At 36.9% G+C, this 20976-nt stretch overlaps 1 protein-coding gene across 1 annotated transcript in view; it reads right to left on the bottom strand.

The window, feature by feature from the left end:
- Positions 1–20976, bottom strand: part of ITPR2 (inositol 1,4,5-trisphosphate receptor type 2) — a 432120-nt gene that overhangs the window by 286583 nt on the left and 124561 nt on the right. The window contains exons 12-21 of the mRNA XM_019737570.3: positions 20589–20688; positions 19900–20060; positions 13560–13701; positions 11344–11505; positions 6895–7067; positions 5813–5932; positions 5511–5696; positions 4140–4391; positions 3531–3675; positions 1722–1872 (exon numbers count right to left, since the gene is read on the bottom strand). Of these exons, the coding sequence (XP_019593129.2) occupies positions 1722–1872; positions 3531–3675; positions 4140–4391; positions 5511–5696; positions 5813–5932; positions 6895–7067; positions 11344–11505; positions 13560–13701; positions 19900–20060; positions 20589–20688 (1592 nt within the window). The remainder of the gene's footprint in view (positions 1–1721; positions 1873–3530; positions 3676–4139; positions 4392–5510; positions 5697–5812; positions 5933–6894; positions 7068–11343; positions 11506–13559; positions 13702–19899; positions 20061–20588; positions 20689–20976) is intronic.

Raw genomic sequence — 20976 nt, forward strand, 5'->3', positions numbered from 1 at the left:
TATTTCCTTCAATTTTTTCTTCTTTTATCTTGTGGTAGTCTAAATTTCCCACCTTACTTCTTTTCCCTTCACCTACAAGACTCTAAAGGGTGCGTCTCCCTCACTTTTACCTTGTTCATCCCTAGAAGCATTGCTCTTCCACACTGTGAGGGTTTACTTATAAGACCCTTCCTCTTGACTATTGCTCTTATAGCTACCTGGAATCTCTTTCAGTAGTTTCACTCTTAGGATAAACTCTCTTCCTGAGGGCGATTGTCCCACAATCCCAACTTGTCTCTTCCACACGGGTTTTCCAGAAACCCCTAACTGTCCATAAAGACTTACGATGAGAGCTCAAGAAACAGCTCTACTGAAAACTGATGTGACTTTTCTACATACAGTAACTGAAGTTTGTACTGTCCTCTGTCTTCTGGTTCTGCTGAAGGTGAGGGATTTCTGTGGTTTAATTTACTTCTTATTGATTTGTATATATTTTGGAAGATGTAGAAAGAATTCTGATTTAAGCAGCAGCAATTAATTGCTTCAGCTACCTGGATGTTTCCCCCTTTACAATTAAGAAAACTTCTTAACCAGATATTACTTCTTTCTGTTTTTACTTTTTAATTCTGTAGCACATACTGCAGTGGATACATTGTGCTCCACCCATATCCCCTCTTCAGAGCTGAGGCATCTATTACCCCAGGTGCTGGGCATCATGACTGCTGCCTTCTCACAGCTGTCATTAAGAGTGACCCTTCCCCAAAAGGAGCTGCCTTACCCAAGGTACACACACTCTCCATGAAGAAGCCAGCAGTCAATAGCTGGCTGATGCAAAGATCCAAAGCTCAGCCCACTTGCCTTAATTTGTGACCACCCGGAAGGGCCATCCCAGCTCCAGAGTTCCCTGTAGATCAGCTGAGGTCTCACTTGCAACTGTGTTGTGGATCAGCTTCTCTGTCTGCCCCATCCTATCTTCCTCACTGCCTTCCAGGTGTATATATATCCTGAATGAACTCTTCAATATACCTTTGCAAATAATTCTCTACCTCAGAGGATTTTCCAGGCATCCAATACAGGACAATAAAAAAAAATGTATTGAGTTATGAGACAGACACTGTTGTACATACTTGAATATGTTGGATACGGTCACCTAATTCTCACAAGGAACTGTGAGGGAGATACTATTATTATCATCTTCATATCTCAGATGAGAAAAGAGACCTCTTCCAAAAAATAAGTACCTGCCTAAGTCACTAATGATAAAGGCAGGATTTGCACACAGGCACTCTGAACCAAAAGCCCATTCTCTTATCCACTTCACTGCACTGCCTCCTACACTGGCTTTGCACTCACTGCTCCTCTGATATGACCCTTAGTGGCCCCGTTTGTTGCGTTTTTCTGCGCTTTACTATGAAGCATAGGCGGCATATGACACGTACTAGAATGATCACAAATATTAAGATGTTTTTGTTTTTTTAACACATAACATTTTCACTGGTGGATTGACTGTAACATTAATTGCTAAAGATGGAACTCACTGACCTTATGAATTTGTCTCTCAAAGCGTTAGCATTAAGAACAGAGAAGCATGTTCGTAAATCCAGTCTATTATCACTTAGTCCCACACACATTATGTACACATATTAACCTACACGTTAACCACTACTTCTCTGTATATTTGCTTTTATCTCACCTCTACATAAAATACCAAAAAGATTATAACTTATTTCAAAAATTCTTACCTCCATCATGAAATTTGCTTAATCTTTCAAAATATGATGACATGGGGGCCTGTACAATATCTAGGATAGCCAGTAGTGTTCTTGTGAGCCTTAATAACTCACTGAAACTATAAAATCCAAAGTATATGAGATTCCGAGCCAAGTGGACCACCTTAATTTAAAAAGGGCGAGAAGGGAGAAAAGAAAAGAAAAATATTAGGAACTAAAATTAACATTGATATTTTATTATCTAAACTAGGGCAGATATTTCTATAATAAATTCTCTGATTCTTTAACACCTAGGAATTAAAATACCTGCAAAAGCAACCACTGAACTCTAATTTATTCAAGTTTAGAATTAAATCCCAGTAAGACTAGTTCGTCAACCCTATCAAAAGCCAGTGACAGGAAGATGAGGTGTCTGGTCAGCAGCCAGCAAGGAAGCAGCATGATTTCAGATGTACCAAGGTGGTTAAAAAAGTTTAAATTAGAATGATTTATCTCTTAATTAAATATTAACTTAAGTCTCATTCATTAGGATATCACTTAATAAATGGTTACATTGATGAATTACTTTAATAGATATTATCCATGAAATTTGTCCAGAAGTATATGCTCCCCATGCTGCTTTGTGCTCTTCTGGATACTATAACACATACTAGGTATAAGAGCCAGCTTCCAGGATAGCCCCCAAAGTATGGTCTCCTTCCACATTGCACCAGGGTTAGTCTGTGTGACCAACAGAATGCAGCAAAAGTGGTAGCATGCCACTTCCAAGATTAGTTTATAGAAGATTGAAACTTCCATTTTGGACTCTCTCTCCCTCTCTCTCTCAGATGGCTTGCTCAGGGGAAGCCAGGTGCCATGCCTTAAGGACACAGGCAGCCTATGGAAATGCCCACATGGCAAGAAGATGAGGTTTCTGGCCAATAGCCAGCAAGAAAGTATGGACACCAACAACCTCATGAGTGAGCTTAGAAGTGAATCGTCTAGCCCCAGATAACTACCACCCTAGTTGACAGCTTGATTACAACCTCATGAGAGACCCTGAACCAGAATCTCCCAACTAAGCACTCCCAGATTCCTGACTCGGAGAAACTCTGAGATACTAAATGTTTGTTGCTTTGGGCTGCTACATTGGGGGTAATTCATTATACACCTGTAGGTAGCAAATATACCAGATATCGAGTAACAGTGTCTTCTCTCTAGTATTGGCACTATATCCCCCAAAATGATATTATAAGTAGAAATAATTCAATGCAGTTTAATGAGGCTAAAAACATCACCTCCATGGAGATGAAAAAAATGTATTCAAGTATATTATAAGTAGGCAAAACTGTCTTTGTTCATTGAGTGCAACAAAGCTTACACAAATGAAATGAAACCCCCCAAAATCAAGGAAAAAGTAGCTAACAGATAATTATAAATATTTTATATTGGATATCAGGTATGATTAAAACATCAAATCTATTTTTTAATCAATGGCAGAGGGAATCATACCTTCATGAACCAAACTATCCAATTACCAAAATATTCTAAATAATAGAGGGGGGGAAAAACCTTTGATGCTCAATGCATCTAATTTTTTTTTAAACTTTTATTTATTTAAGTGTGCTTTTCCAGGACTCATCATCTCCAAGTCAAGTAGATGTTTTAATCTAGTTGTGGAGGGCGCAGCTCACAGTGGCCCATGTGGGGATCGAATTGTTGTTAAGAGCACCACCGCTCTCACCATCTGAGCTAACCAGCCAGCCACCCCTCCCCAATGTATCTAATTTTTGATAGGGAAAATTGAATAACCTCATGAATGTATTCTTTTTAAAAAAATACCTCAAATGTCAGTTTGTTTTTTTCTTTATCCCCAAAAGGAAAGGGCTGATTTACAACTTCTTTCAAGTATTCTTCAACAAACTCCATCGTCAGTGCAAATTTCCTCTTCATATCATTTCTGGAAGAGTCTGTTATAGAATCATATCTGGAAAGATAGAATATAAAGCAAACTCAATTGATTGTAATCATTTAAAAATAGGAACATATACCTACTTTAAGCTCCTGGCTCCTTACACTTGGGTAAAATAATTAACCTTTGTAGATATTGTATCCTCATCTGTAAATATCTCATACATATTTTCAAGTGTATGTGATACTGGAGTCAAGCTCTTTGGGGCTGTTGCAAAATGAGTTAATAATATGTAAAACACTTAAATCAAGGTGTACCACAATATTATACACTTAACAAATTGTTACGCCTTTATAAATATGATTTCTGCTTATTGGTGTCCATAATGATGTTTCTATTACCAAAAGTTGTCATTTTACTCTTCAAAGAGTATCTTATTTGCATTTGGAAGATTAACAACCTGAGTTTGAACAGAGAAATACCTTTCCATATATTTCATTTCAAAATTAAAGACATTTTATTTTGAACTCCAAACATACTCATGAATCGTGATCTTTGTGGGGATTTCTGTCCAGAGCCTTGCATAGCGAACGGGCACCACAGACTCCTGGGGATCCCGGTCAACGTGCATATGGAGCATGAGGCGACAAAAAGATGCTCGGAGGTCAAATGGCAGGCTCTCATCCGACACACACCGCAGGATCAAATCCACAGAGAGCTGCATAGAAATCTGGTTTATGGCGAGATACTGGCGATCCAGGCACATCCTTGCAAAGAGGTTTAGCTGGTACCTTAAAGATATTAAACACATTACATTATTTGCCTGGTCTTGATCTTAAGCATCATAGTATCAGTCAGTATCTACTTTTATGATGATAATATTTTCAAGTGTGTGTGATACTGGAGTCAAGCTCTTTGGGTAGTAGATTAAATAATTAACAACACATGTGTGAAATTGTCCCTATTCCCATTCAGTTGCAATTTCCCTTACTTTTTCCAGTAACACATTTCTGGTAGAGAGGGTCATTAGGTTCTCCATTCTAGCTTTCCTAGGGTTACATATACAGGAACCCTGAGACCATGGATAACAGCTCACATGAAACAATCTCTCTCCACCTTCCCCTGTCCCACTCAGCTCTGGGTTGTGGCATCTACACTCTTAGTTCAGATCCATTCAGTTCCCAAACCAAATGCGATCAATCCAAATGGCATCAGTACACTTGGATTCATCAACCTCTGAGATCAAGAATTAGCCCTTGGCTTTGTTGCTGGAGCTATAGAAACCAGGGAACAGGAGGCATTTTCTGCCTTTCTCAGATTCCTGTTATTTGGGTCCAACTTGACACAAGGGCTTCTGACTTGGGTTTCCATGCCTTAAATTCAAAGACACCAGCTAGGTTCTTGCTCCCAATATACTGACCACCGGGAACTACCATCAGAACTTCTGCTGCCATATACTATTGCTGAATTTTCATAGCTACAGACATAGTTTCTCTTAAGCCCAAGTGCTGCACATGTTCATAAGCTCTATACACTATAAACTACCAGCTAACTCTCTCTGAGGCCGCCCCTGCAGCTGGATCAGCTTCCCCAGCCCAGTCCCATTACCTAGGTCCCCAACGTGTCTCTCATCCACACTTACTCGAATCAATAATAGGAAAAAACCTTTTGCAGCATAACAATTCCAAACAAGTGGGAAGTCAGAAAATTGCAAGTGGTATACGTGAAAAACACAGATGTTAACTTTTATTTTGAGTTATTTTAAATAATACTAAATATTTCAGCTACCCCAGTAATGACACGACTTTTTAAATTTCCTCTTCATAGACACCAGACTTATAGAGATTTATTGAGAACCTCTTTCAATGAACATGTGAGACTGAGAATTACAATTCTCTGTACTACTTTACCTGTAATAGGTCAGAACTTCTAAATCAGCTTTGGTGCCTTCTTTCGCTTCCTGAGCAAGGTGCCTGATAGCTTTGCCATGAGGTTCCTTGTTGCTGTCAATCCAGTAGAGCCAAACTTCCTCATCGTCAATGTCATCGGAAAGGATGGAGCTCTCCATGGGGTTGTCCATTTGCATTGAAACCAGCCTTGAAATTAATAATACAAACAAAATCTATTAAGAAGCTCACTAATAAATATGACAAAGAACCACAATGCTTACACGTAATGAACAGAAAAAGATGCCTCTGTTGTCTGGGCTTACTTAGTTTGAATGAGAATGTCGGCATTGCCTGGGCTCAACATAAATTTACAGATGAGTTCCTGAGTTACAGGTATAGCGGTGGTATTGGACACACACAGATCTGATAAATAATCCAAGAATCTGGAAAAAAAAATTAAATTGAACATTAAAAGCATTTTATAAAATCATAAGGACAATAAACTTTGGGATATCACAAACGTTAACTTTTAAGATATATTTTAATATTATTTTCATGCAACATTTTTCTAACGTGTTGCTTATCTACTGCATCATTAGAAACAAATTAAACATCAAATTATTTGTACTTAATATAAATCTTATTTCAAAAAAGGATATAAATTTGCTTCTATTTATTTGGTGATATTCATCCCACAGCACTGTGATTTACTATGCTTAGAAAATCATTTATCTGCCCTAAAGTGAATATCAAAATTGAATATCAAAACAAAAGCAGATCAAAGCTAATGTTGGTATTGAGTCAAACAGGAATACTATACACACTTAATCAAAGTGAGTACGGCCCTATGGAGTCAACAGCCCATTTATTTGCTAGGCTAATTAGTTAAGAAAACTTTATCTATCTGCTTGACTTTTCTGCATTCATTTCTCCCAGATAAGGCAGCATGGTGCAATGGAAAGAGAATTTGATGTGGAATCAAAAACCCTTAATTTACCTCCTATTCTATTCCTTACTATTGGGAATTTATTGGGCTAGTTGTTCCCTCAATTTTTATTTTCTCACCACTAAAATGTGTATAATAAAATACGACCAGTGTACTTCATGAGAATATGCAAAGATTTTAATGAGACAATCTATATGAAACCATTTTAAAAACTATAAAGTTCTATAAAAATATAAGTTATCAGCATGGAAATCAATTACATTTAAATACATCTAGAAAGTTTTTTGGTCTCCTACAAAGTAATAACTCTTTGTCATGCATAATTATTATAGCAATAAGGCCAATATAGTTTTGTCCATGAAAGGGATATAAAGGGATTTCAACTTTAAAAAGTTCTAAGAATAAAGCAAAAAGCCACAATCCCCCCTAGAAAAGAATACTGTATGAACCACTTCAAACCTTGGCTCACGATTTCTCCTGAGTAAGCTGACAAATGTTTCTATTTCTTTTGCTGTGATATGTTTCTCTAGTAGTTTTCTGTTGTTGTGCAACAAAGCTGTGATGGTATCTTCTGCCAAAATATCATAGCCAATCTGGGACTGCATGACACAGAAATTCTTAGCAATATATTCCTGCAAAGAGAAAGGCTGTCAGAATGCACTGCCAAACAGCTGACAAAGAACAGGTTCCATTAGCGTCAGCAACATTGACTAATTTATTCATAACAGAAAACTCACTAAAAATTATTGTCAAAAAAAGAGCAAGTAAATAACTCGTCAATAAATAGGACTTTTTGAGGAAGGAAATGAAAATATTAGCCTATACCTAATTTTAATTACAAAAAAAAAATTATATACCTAGAAATCTTTTTTTTTTTTTAATATGGGTGCTTGCACTCTTGAAGTATAAGTGGAAAAAACAAAAACAAACCTAGATAAACTAACGATTTTTATGACATGGTAACTAAGGATTTTACTACCTTAACAGAGGCCCTTCTTCTAACTCTCATTAAAAGCTATAACTGATGAGTTTAGCATAATTAAAATAACTCTGTGGTATTTTGTGTATGAGGCATAAGATCTATACTGTCACATGAAGATACCCGATGGACTTGCGTGATTTCTTTTTTATACATTATACCACAGTGGTCTATTAAATCTTCACTTCAAAATAATGATACAGTTTCATATCACTTTTTATCTTAAAAAGCTATCAAGCAAGATAATAAGATTGAACACTTTATCGATCAGATCCGTTCACCCAATAAAGATCCCTTGAAAGCCTACAACATTCCAGACACTGTTTGAGAGAATAGGCCTGTGGAAGTAAACAAGATAAATAAGCTTTCCTGGAGCTTACATCTAATGAGAAAAAAGGGCAGTAAATGAACTAATAAATATGATCATTTTACATGTTAATAAGTGAAATAAAACAAACAGAAGGATGAAGATGGCTGAAAAAAGTGATATTTGACCTAGGGAGCAAATGATTAAAATGATGCAATGATGGAAATGATAACAAGGAGGCAGCACAGGGACAGAAGCCATCTAGGCAGTGGGAGTAGCAGGTACAAAGGCTCTGTGGTAGTGGAACCAAGTTTTTTGTGACCTAGCAACAAAAAGTGGCCACTGCAACAGAGTGTAGTAAATGAGGAAAAAGCAAGAGCTGAGGTTGGAAAGGCAGGGCCTTGCAAGCCGTGGTAAAGGAGAAGATGTTCTTCTACCAGCAAGAGAAAGCCATTGGGGAGTTTCAACCATGTGTTATTTAAGGCGCTCCTTATTCTTCCCACTAACTCTTCAATATTCCAAGCCACTATTACTCATTTCCCATAGTCTGTATATAGGCAAAACATCTCACACAACTATTTAACTGGTAAGCCTGGCCCCCTCCACAATCGGAAAGTTTTCACTTCAGTTTCTTGGGGCTTCTCCTTGGGAATGTATCTCTGTTTTGATATTTGAAAAATTTCTTGATTACAAAGTGGCTTTGCCTTATTTTTTTTTTTTATTGGAATTTACCTATTCCTTGAAAATGATATTTGGTTGCACAAATCTAATTATATTCTAGGCAGCAATTTTGTTGACTTTGAAAATGATGGCTTCATGTTGGATAATTAGTTAAGCAAAGTATCTTCGGTTAGTGCATCATTTTGCAGATATGTATTGATTTACACATTTTTATGACTATTTTAATCAGACTGTAGTATAAGGACAATCTACAAGATTGACAAGTAGATCAAAATGTTGACAAATAATCAAAAGAAATTAGAGGTGTTACCAAATTCTATACATAATAATAAAGAGAGACTCAATATGAAAGACTTGGGTTAGCACTGAATCACAAAACAACTCCTTATTAGGACTCCATAAAATACAGCTGCAGATAAAGGAAAACAAGGTAATTATGCAAGAGTAGAAAGTAATTCTGCTTACATTTTAAAGTCACGTTCTAAAAACATCAGAAAGCTGCTTTATGCTTAACACAAAGCATGCTTAATTCAATAGAAATGAGAAAACTATTTTTCAACCATCACTGAGATTAAATTGGAGCATGCACAAGAACGTGAGGGAAAATAAAACTTAACCCTCAGTGACAGCTGGGGATTCTTTTTTCTTCCGTCAGCTTAGTGATCTATGTCTTGGGGAGACATCCCAAATAAGAGAAAGAGTTGTCTACCCACAGTCATATGCGTTAAAGAAACTGGAAATCAGGTCCCCCAAAGTGAATAAACATTTACCTGGTGAAGTGATGTGCCTAAGTAGAGTGAACTAGGAGAGAAAAAATTATAGAAGAGTGTGTGTGTGTGTGTGTGTGTGTGTGTGTGTGCGCGCGTGTGTGTGTGCTTCTACTTGTCAAAAGGCTAAGTTTTTCAGAGGAGAAATTGCACACACCTCAGCACACTAGGCTCATGAGTCCCCAGCTAAGACTGAGAGGAATAAGAAAGAACTTGGTGTGCCAGACCAGTGAAGATGTGCTGCCCAGGCCACCTACTCGGGACTGGCAGAGCAACCAAACCCCAGGTGACTGACACTGAAGCACAAAGCAGTGCTGCAGAAAGGGGGTCCCAGGACCCTCCCAAAGGCTGAGCACCAAGATGGCATACACTGTGGGTCCATGGGACTGAGAGAACCAGGCAAACTCTGTAGACTTGTTGATTTTTCACTTAACTCAAGCTCTCTAATAACATTGCTTCTACGTGTGAGTGATGGCCTGTGTAGCAAAATATATGCTTCCAGTCCCAGGAAGAGAAACGAGGCCAAGTGGAGTACATTGAGCAACTTCTACCCGCCACCCTCACGCCAGACCACCACGTAATGACATAGGTCCTTACAGTGGGACTTTGGGAACACTGGCTCTCTGAGTGCTTGAAGGTCTATCGTTTAACATCCTGGAACTCAATTTTTCTTCCAATAAAATAAGAACAACACTACCTACTTGACACCTTAAAGGAATACAGTGAAGCTGGGAAAAATAATTCCAATGACAGCATTTTCACCTGTGAAGAAGGATGTTTATAACTAGGATTATACTAAAAAGTATTTAAGGATTTGTGTATATTGTCCCCTTCCTTGCTCTTGCTCCTTGCCATATTATTTATCTTCTGACTAATCTGTTTTACGTATTCTTTTTTAGACCTTTTCTTAATCTTTAAATGGAATTTTCAAAGCCAATGTATTTTAACACATTTTTCTCAAAGAAAATTTTTTCTTCTTGCCAAAAACTTTCAAACTATTAAGAGGAAATACTGCGATGATTAAGAGGCTGGGTTTGAACACTGGCTCCAGTCTTAAAATTGTGTAATCTTTGGCAACTTATTTAAACTCTCTGTGCCTCAGTTCCTTATCTTAACTCAGTATTAACTGAGTTAAGTTGTGTAAAGGGCTTAGAACTAAGCCTGGTACAAAGTATGCAATCAGTACATACTATTAACTATTCCCACATAACCTCCACCCTGTAGGCCTGACATCCGGGGCCCTACATGGCTTAGCCCAACCTGCCTTGCCAATCCTCTTTTACATCGTCCTTCCTCCTGGACTAAACTCATCAGTGAAATTTGCTGGTTATGCACTCACCTCTCAGACTGGCTAAAAGAAACATGGCACACTAGTTTACCAAATAATAATTAATTTTAAACAATTTTATATTAAATAAAGATGTATATTATTGAACACAGTGCAAAATATTACATTTTTTAAGCCAAAAATGAAACTTAAATGAAATTTCACTTGCAGTTGGCAACTTTCAGCTATATCCCTAGATACACCTGGCAGGTAGACATACTTTTGGACAAAAGTGCCCTTTCTAGCACCCATCATTCTCTCTTCATAGATCCCTCTTCCCTAAAATGCCTACTCCTGTACAATTTATGAAAATGGTTCTCATCCTACCCAAATGTGTCCTTCTCCCAGCACCCTTCCTAGGTTCCCCCAGCCACAACTGAACTCTCCCTCTTCTGAATTCCTATAATGCTGTCTTTTATCTCTCATGTCCTGTCTTTGTTTCTCCCTTATGTTTCAAATGTACATATCATATCTTTTCCACAAGACAATGAACTCTTTGGCCTTTACGTTACAATGCAGTACCTTAGGTGATCTAGAATGCCAAGAAATGTCTCGTTTCTCTTTCTATAATATACCCAGCATGCCTCTTGATCAGCAGGAGCTAATACCATACACACAGATGGACTCAGACATCCTCCCCTAATGATTCTAATTTTACAGGGAAGAATAAATATACGTGTCAGCTCAAAAGTACTTACAGGCCCGTTTTATGTGTTACCAATATAAAACATTTCACTGAAGAGTGGAATTTCCCATTCCCATTTTATATGTTCTAGAACAGTAACTAAAGAACCTTGCCCATACTCTAAATGTTAAACAGAGGTAATAACAAGCGCCACCCTCCCACCTGATTTTTCCGGTAGTCCTGCTGCGAATGTCTCAGCACGCGGTAGCATAACCTCAGCATGTACTTGTAGGGAGCATATCTTTGGTCCCCCAGATCTTCAAGTCTCAGCATTGGGCCTTCTCCTCCTTTCTCCTTAAAGGGTGCTTTAAGAATCCCAAATACCTATCAGGAAAAAAAACAACAACCATCTATTCTGATGAATGGAGGCGCATGCTTTGCAATGTTTTAATTTTTTTTAAATAAGCAAATTGACTCAAAAACACTTGACAATATTATTGTAAACAAAAATGGATTTATTTTAGGATACTGGATCAACATATTAAGGAACAGAAAAATATTGCTAAAAGGATTCCCTAAATTGAATGACAAAAACATTATATAAATAAAATGTTTAATTTTATTTAGAAACCATATTTTATTAAAATAAGAAACATAAAAATGTTGGGTTGTACCACATTACATGAACATATTTAGATAAATTAAAATATAGTTTGATTACTACAGGCTTTATTATATTTGTTATTGTCTATAACGTTCTAAAATCAAAATAATATAAAGAAACATTTATTTTTATCTGAACCTACATCAGAAAGTTGCCTCCAAATAGTGCTCCTACACCTTGTTATAAAAGTTAATTTATTGTTCTTGATATATAAAGACGTGGCCAAGCCAATGAATGTATCAGCATTCAAATGGAACACACAAGGACCCACATGGGCAACTGGTGATACCCAGTGACCCACACTCTTCTCCTAAAAAGGTAAGTGGTTGGGAAGTATTTCAAAAGCACTGAGGCATATAACTCTTTTAGGCAGCAGACAGGATCACCTGGAGATGCACTAGAAGAATGAGTAAATTGTTTATGAAAGCATGCTAGGCAAGTGCATGAGCATTACTACAAGAAAGCAAAATGGAAAGGCATTCTCCTGTGTAGTTCATGAACTATAATATGAATAAAAATTTCTTCAATAATTCTATATTCACTAAACCTTGAATTTTATACTTATAATACTGAAATAAAAGTTTCTGAAATAAACGTGTTGGTCGAAATAATATTAATAAATCATTCAAGGTCCTAAAAATCCTTGAAATCAGATGCTTTTATACAAAAGGAACGCTAATGTCAGACAGGACTCTTATCTCATTAGATTAGCAACCTTTATTTTCTTCAAGAAAAATGTCAATTTTTATATTTTCAGACAATCAGCTATAGAATATTCATTGACAATACATCTATTGTTTTCCTTTCCCAACTTTACAAAAACATGTATATTAATAACATGATTTTTATTTAAGTGTCTTCCTTGAGTCCACATTTAAAGAATGCAGAAGCTCATTACTTCACATAGCAATTAACAGAACAAAAAGAATGCATAAAAGCAGGCATGTTCAAATGTGCATATTATTAGTAACTGAATTAATTCACTGGTGTGTTCTGAACAATTTCAGAAAGACATAGTATAGGAGCAGCTGTAGAATTTCAGGGGGAAAAAACAAAACTAGAATATTGTATAGAAGACTTGTGAGCTGATGAATAGACTGCCCCGCTTCCCTAGGGAAGAGAGAGAAGGAAGTACGAAGCAGTTCAAGATGGCAGTTTCCAAGTTCTCCTGTAAATTCTACCTAGAAAATTATTCCAGCACATTTTCTGGAGATAGTCTGACCTTGCAGGCTTTTCAGAGGTCTATGACAGGCTGTCTCCGAGACAGACCTCAATGATCCTTGCCTCCTGGAATTCATACCCTTATGTAATCATGTCTCCTTGACTATGAACTGGATCTACCTACTCACTTATAACAGCACATAGTATGGGATGTTACTTCTGAGCTTCTGTTATAAAGACTGTGGCTTCCATCTGGGTGCCCTCTCTTGGACCCCTGACTCCTAAAGCAAACAAGCTGCCGACTCTTGAGGCAGCCCTGTGAAGAGGCCATGGAAGTGAGCTGGGAAGTGAATCTTCTCCCACTGAAACCTTGAGATGACTGCAGCCCCAGCCAATACCCTGACTGCAGCCTTGAGAAAGACCCTAAGCAAGAACCGTCCACATAAGCCATTCTTAGTCTCCTAATCCACAAAAACTATAAGTATCTGCTGATTTCAGCCACTAAGTTTTGGGGTTACTTGTTATACAGCAATAGATAACTAATACAAGGACTTTCCTGATACTATAATTCAAAAAAGTAAAATATGCAAATTTAGTACATGAAAACATTCACCTGTGCCAATATGTTTTGTTCCCTCATTAATTTTTGACGTTCTCGGTTTGGCTTAGTGATAACCACATCCAGAACTTCTTGTCCATTATTAAGTACATCGGCAACAAAGAAGATGAGGTCTTCCAATAATTTGGTTACAAACCTATCACAAAATGAAAAGGAAATTTTACTCTATGGTGTTAATTTTGGAAACATTTTTAAAAAACACTAAGAACTGAAACACCGCAAAACTGAAAGTATTTGATCATAAAAATTCTTTAATCAACAAAATGTTTAATGCAGTTAATGTTACCTAAATCCTTAAAAGCACATCCCTTCTCCAGTTCTTCCAGTTCCCACTACCCCCTCTACCTCTACTCAAGTATTTGTAAAGTCTATTATGAAATAATGCCAGGTGAGCCCCAAAAACAGATCAATCAATAGGAGAATACCTTTGGATGATTTTCCATGGCTGACCAACAATAAAGAATATTTCTGCTTAAAGGAAAACAGCTATACTGGTAAATTCCTAAATTCAAATCACATTTTTTTTACTTGACTCCAACTATATTTCGTAATCCTCACCAAGTTTCAATTTTTCCAATATATAGAATTGGAAAAACTAAAATGATCTGCTAACAGAGACAGAGTAAGCATCATACGAAAGAATCAGAAGGCCAATTCATTATCAACAAAAAGCACATAACAGAACAATTTCAAAACAACTTCTAAATAAGTGTGTTTTCAATCCTCAGATAAAGAAAGCAATTATTTACAAACAAAGACAACACATATAAAAAAGTGCAGGTATGAATGAAGAATAGATATTCAAAAGAACAAACAAATCTGAACAATAAGATTATACTCATTTAAATAAAAATCTAATTCACGAAGGTAAACTATTCCACATACATTGCCAGAAAAATTGGTGATTTATAAGACAGTATCAAAAAAAAGCAGCACAGAAAGATTTTAAAAGGCAAATTATGAAAAGAAAGGTGGATGAATTAAGTCTCCAACATGCATCTAATCGGAGTTCCAAAAGACAGACAAGAGGAAAAGATAAAGAAGAAATATTTGAAGGAAAATGGCTGAAAAATTTTCCAGAATTGATGAAAGACATAAGTATTCAGATTAAAGCATACCCTAAGTGTCAAGTGAGACGAACTAAAATAAGACTTTTACAACAAAGAAAAAATCTACGAAATTACCAGCAAGTGAAGGAAAAAAATACCAATAAAGAGTAACAATTCCACTGACAGCAGATTTCTTAATGGCAACCAGAGACAACAGAAAATAATTAAATTATAACTTTAAAACACTAAAGGAAAATAATTGTCAATCTAACATTCCATACATAAAGTATCACTTAAGAGTGGAGGTAAAATAAAGACTTTTTCATATATGTAAAACTAATAAGATTTATAACCTCATTGAATAAAGAATGAATTTCAGCAAGAAGAAAAGTGAACACAGAAAGAAGAGAGATGCAAGAAATGAAAGTAAGCAGAGGAAGAGGTGAAATATACCGGGGGTGCCAAAAAAAGTATACACATGACTTGTATTTATCTTTTGTTATTGGTATATGCTGCGTTATTACAATTTTAATACAGTTTTTTCCTTTCTTAAAATGTGTATACATTTTTTAGCACCCTCTGTATTAAGAAATATAATTGATTACTGAGAAATAATGTTTAGAAACTAAACTTTTCAGTAAAAAAGGTGGTATGTCAAAATTTGTGTGACACATTTATATTCTTTTGTATATATAAAATATGATAAAATAAAATTTTTAAATAAAAAGAATGGAAAACTATGGTTCAGACAACTATTTCAAGAAAGATGGGAGGCAGAATATCATTGCATTAAAGCATTCTGAGGTACTTTCCTTCCATGAGAGGGAGAAAGAAATATTTAACATCTTCAAGATTTGTAAGAAAGAATATATAGTTAAAATGTGTGAATATATAGTTAAAATGGTATGCTCTATGAGCATAAGGGTAATTGCTAAAGAACAGAAATATAATCTACAGTTTCTAAACCAGGAGAGGAAAAGGAAAAATGGGGAGAAACTATGAACATGAATCTAAGAGAAAGCAATCAAAAAGAGGGAAAAGAAAAAAGCTAAAGAAATGAAAAAAAACAAAAATAAGAAAGCGTTAGATATCAAAATGAATCTTGCAAATTATTTATCAAATGCAAAGTAATCAAACTTTAGCAAATTAAAATAGATTATCAGATTAGATTTTTAAAATCCAGCTCTCTGCTGCTCAAAAGAGACATTACTATAATAAAACAAAACGACCAGGAAATCTAAACTAAATGGATATTGAAAAATAAGCACCTAGTCAAACACTAAATAAAAAATAGCTAGTGAAGAGATAGTAATATCAGGCAAATAAAACTTAAGGTTGCTATCGGAAGATATTAACTTTGAATCAGAAGGACAGTGACTTGGTAATCCCATGCTGGATGAAACCTATTCTAGATTCTAAGCTTCTGTCCCTGGGAATTAGAACCAATCTTCAAGTGCATAAATGGCAAGAAGACAAGGACATAGTCTGCTCTTCACCCCACATTACCACCACATGTACACATGCTGCCTGGCCCCGTGTCTGGCATACATCAGTAGTTCAGTCAAACTGGAAATAAGTGGAGATTGAATTATAAATGCTGCAGAGGAACCCCACGTCTTTTTCTGTACCCTCAGAGGTCAAACATGGTGCAGAATTTCCAGTTATAACTGCGTATGTCACTTCCTCCACCTTTGAATAGCAGTTAACTGCCCTCCATTCTCCCTCCTTTCCCACCCCCAACATGTTCCCAATATTCTCTACTTGATTGATGCAGCTATGCAGAATAAGACCAGAAAATTCCACTGAGCATAACACGGGAGTTGTGCCTCCAGAGTCCCTTCCTGCGGTGAGTAAAGGGGGAGTTATGAGAGAGAGGATTCAAGCAACACAGAAATACTGAAAAAAATCTGTAATATTCTAACACCTTCCCTTTGACCTGGTATCATTCTTCCTGGAATAAAAGACTACCTAATAATAACTTCATTCTCCAGAGGGGAGAAAAAGTCAAGAGTTGTGAGGTATTTTCAGAAAGAATTTTATATTGAATTCTAAAACCCAGAAAATAACACAAGTGTATTATTCAGCTATGCCACAAGCAATGTTGTACTGACAGGCAGCTTTAAATGAATTTTGATGGAAGGTGGCTTGTTCTGAAATTACTAAGTTAAGATCAATAATTGCAACTTCGTATTTCTCAAACAAGACCTTCTTTTTGCTACGGTGTTTTTCACTCTAAAACAGTGGTGAAGGAAGCAGGGAAAATAAAAATGCATAGTCCCTGATCAGTGCTGGTCCACCACACTCCTTAGAATCATCTGGAGAGGTTAAGATTCTCTCCAGCAGAAACAAGAAGAGCGCCTCAACCAGCAATTGGTGGAGAGCTTGTCATATTAATCCTTTACTTGTTTATTTCTTCAAGGAGCACCGTAATGCTTACCAAGAGACTTTTTCTGTGACGGTGAGTAAATTTCTGTGTATATGTGAGAGTGACAAAAATAAAGAAACGGATTCATCAAAAGGAAGCATTAATAGCAAAAAACAGGCAAATGAAAAGTGCTATGCACATCAGATTCCATTACTTGTCATAATTTAGATCTGATAGTTGATTATCTGTAAAAGAGTGGAACAATTGTGTCAGCTTCTGGCCTTTATTTATTTCCCCCAACAGGGATGAAGGTACGATTGAATACACAATAGTTGTTTTCAAATGCAAGTTTGCGAGGGGGGGGGGTGGGTCACAGACGTAAGAATAGACAAAGCTAAGAAACACGTATTCCATTTGTTTGTATATTTATGATGTTTTTCTATTGATAGGGATGGAAAGAAGCAAGTTGGATTTTTTTTCCTTTGTATTGTAAGATATATTTCTAAAAGTTCATAAAACATAGATGTTTAGGTATGGATCATTTACAAATGTGAACCCCATAAACCACTACCTAGAACAGGAAATGTAACATTGCAAGAGCCTCCTCAAATCCCTCCCCTCTTAGGAGAATACCTGATTTTTGTGACAAGTATTTTCTTACATTTCTTTATAGCTCTGCCAATTTCTTAAGTACCCCAAATAAAGAGTTTAGTTCTGCTTGTTTTTGAACTTTACAAATAATATTACAGTGAATGTATTTGTGTCTAGTTCTCACTCAATCTAAAGTTTATTAGATTTATCTATGTTTTTGTACATAGATGTAGTTCATTTATTTTCATTGCTATACTGTATTACACTGTACGAATATGCCAAACTGGTACTCATTTATTCAACTGGTGATGGACAGTTGGATGGTTTTCAGTTTGAGGCTATTTAGAATAAGGCTGAACATTCTAAAATATGTGTCCTGGTGCCCACGTGTAGGAGCTTCTTTGGGACAGATGTTCAAGAACGTTCAGCCTAGGAGTGGAATTGGTGAGTCATAGAATATTTGCATGCGCGCGCGTGTGTTAAAAACACTTATGAGCTCTACCGTCACAAATTTTTAAGTGTACAATACAGTATTGTTAACTATAAGCTCAATGTTATATGGAAGATCTAAAACTGATTCATCTTGGGTAAATGAAACCTTATACGTGTTGAATAGAAACTCGTCATTTTCCCCTCCCCATCCCCAGCCCCTGGCAACCACCATTCTACTCTCTGTTTCTATGAGCTGGATGATATTGCAGCATTATTAACAAGAGCCAAGATATGGAAACAACCTAAACGTCCCTCAGTGTATGAATGGGTAAAGAAAAAGCTACACATACATATACATACAGTGGAAAATTATTCATCTTTTAAAAAGGAAATCCTGTCACATGTGACCATGTGTAAAACTGAAGAACATTATTGTAAATGACATAAGCGAGTCATGGAAGGACAGACACTGCATGATTCTGCTTAATATGAGAAGTGACCAACCCTCTAACTTTGCTAGGAACTGTCAAACTATTTCCCAAAGTGCTTATGCCTGATATCATCTCACCAGCTGTATGAGAGTTCCAATGTATGAATGGTTGGCAAGTTGGTAAATAGCCTTTTCTTGTTCAAATGTAAAGGTATGTAGCAGAGCATGAAGAGGGGAAATATAGCGAACGCTTGTGCTTTGGTGTACTGGAGACATATGTACCTAAAAAAAAACGCATGACTGAATTCCCCACTAACTGTGTGAGCTTACCCAGTTTGAGTAACCTTTCAGTTTTCCTTTATGTAAAATGGAAATAACGTCCATCTCAGAGATGTTTGAAGCATTAGATAAAACGCATTTCCAGTGCCTAACAGTACCAACACAAAGTAAAGATAAAATAATTGATAGATATTCTCTTTCTCACTATTTTCCAAAAACCAGCATTGAAGAGACAAGGATCCAGTTTCTCTGAGGGAGTAGTAAGCGCAGAGATCTACACTTTGCAGATTGTTTTCTGGTATAACATATTTGTTTGTTTTGTGGTACCTGAGCACAGAAATGTATGCTAAATAAGTAAGAACAACAACAACAACAAAATATACAACTTCTTTTAGGACCTTTAGAAATCCAAAATATCAAATCAAGTGCCGCAAAAGGTATTGTGAATCTCTTACGAAACATTTAAAAAGGAAAGGTCAGAGAGTCACTGTGGGGACAGAGCCAGGAGTGCAGTTTCCAGGCTCTCGGCTTCACGTGGAAAGGTGCTGGCTCAGGTAGTAAATGGCCATCAACTGTGATTGGATGGCCATCAGCTGTGGCTAGTTGGCCGTCAGCTGTAACCGGTGAGCCATTAGCCACTAATATAACTCCTGTGGCTATGCTAGCAAGAAAATGGGGGCTAGCAAGAAGATGGTGGATGAGCTAGCAAGAGCAGATTGCAGTTAGCAGGGCAGATTGCAGCTAGCAAGTGAGGTTGGTTGGCAGAGACAAATGGACGGCGGGTTGCGGATCATGTGGCTCCTGCTTCCTGTGTCTCCAACCCAGCCGCCAGCAAGACAATAGTGGTATGCCTCCCCTATCTATGGCTCCGTGCATGTTCCTTTTTGGCCTCACCATGTCCTATGTTCTTATGTGGGGAGCGGGAGCTGAGACCCCGCCTGCCGCCCTGCATGACAGTAACTAAAAACAACTGCTTTCAAGCCAAACTAAAATGGAAAAAAGCAAACATTCCCCCAGATTTCAATGTCACTATTTTCATTCATCACGATGATCTGCTCATTGGAAGCAGGTGTGCTGCTATCGAGCACATTCTAGATATTCCCTTCAAGTCATTCATTCCTTTGAGGTTTACTGCAAGTGTTGATAACTGACTCGTTGGTTTAAGAGCCATTTAAAAAAGTTACTCACCTCCTTTCATTCTGAGTTATTGTGCCATTTTCCAGTTTTTTAACTGTGGTCGCCAGCACTTTATTTGCATCATTGGCAAAATCTAAATCTCTGACCTCAGACAACGGGACGGACACAATGGCAAATGCTTCTTTATCTTCTTTTGTTTGGCAAGTTCCAATCTGCAATGTATGTTTTCCATTAAGATTAGTTTTTTGTTTGTTTTTTCAATAACTGCTATATTCTTCAAGGATTAACAATCTCTCAGTACGGTTTTAAAAATCAAAACATGAGTAGATAATCTAAACACAGAAATTCACACCTGCGTCATCTGCTAGGAAAACCGGGGGGAACACAGACGGTCCATACCCACTTACTCCCTTGTCCCCAAAGCCCGACTGGAAATGGGTCCCTTTCACACTTGCCCTCTGTTTCTGTTTCAACAGAGGAAAGAAAATGAACTCCTGAAATCATCTCCCCTTTCTAACACGCTCCTCCCACTCGTTTCACAGCTGTGCTGCATTGTCCTGAATGACAGCTCTGCGGCAGCCAAGCTACCTAAGCAACTGGAAGACATGAGAATTTGATTAAATGAATGGCAATAATCCCTAATATTGGTGAAGACGGGTTGTAAGGAACACGTCAGTCGCCCCTTAGTCCTATTCACACAACATCTGGCTGAAAATTAAACCATTTTCAGATACATTTACCTTCAACATAACAGGCCTCTCTTCATCTGTGTCTATTGGGATGCTAGTACTGGTTACCCATGTGTTGGTACATAAATGTCTTAACCGGACATATGAGTTCCTGAAAGCAAAATAACATTAAAAATTATAAAAAATTAAGATACTTACATATTAACATACTTAAAAGATTAATTATGATAGGAATTAAATATATTTTAGATGAGTAATTGACTCAAGTGTAGATCAGTCTGGTTGAAGGAAAGTTTCTGAACTACAGACTAAGTGTGCGGTATTATTACCTACACCAGTGGTTCTCAAAGTGTCGTCCCTAGATCAGCAGCATCACCTGAGAACTTATTAGAAATGCAGATTCTGAGGCTGTATCCAGTCCACTAATTCAGAAACTCGT

Source organism: Rhinolophus sinicus, chromosome 1 (assembly GCF_057876585.1).
Source record: "Rhinolophus sinicus isolate RSI-liver-muscle chromosome 1, RSI-T2T, whole genome shotgun sequence".
Lineage (NCBI taxonomy): Eukaryota > Metazoa > Chordata > Mammalia > Chiroptera > Rhinolophidae > Rhinolophus > Rhinolophus sinicus.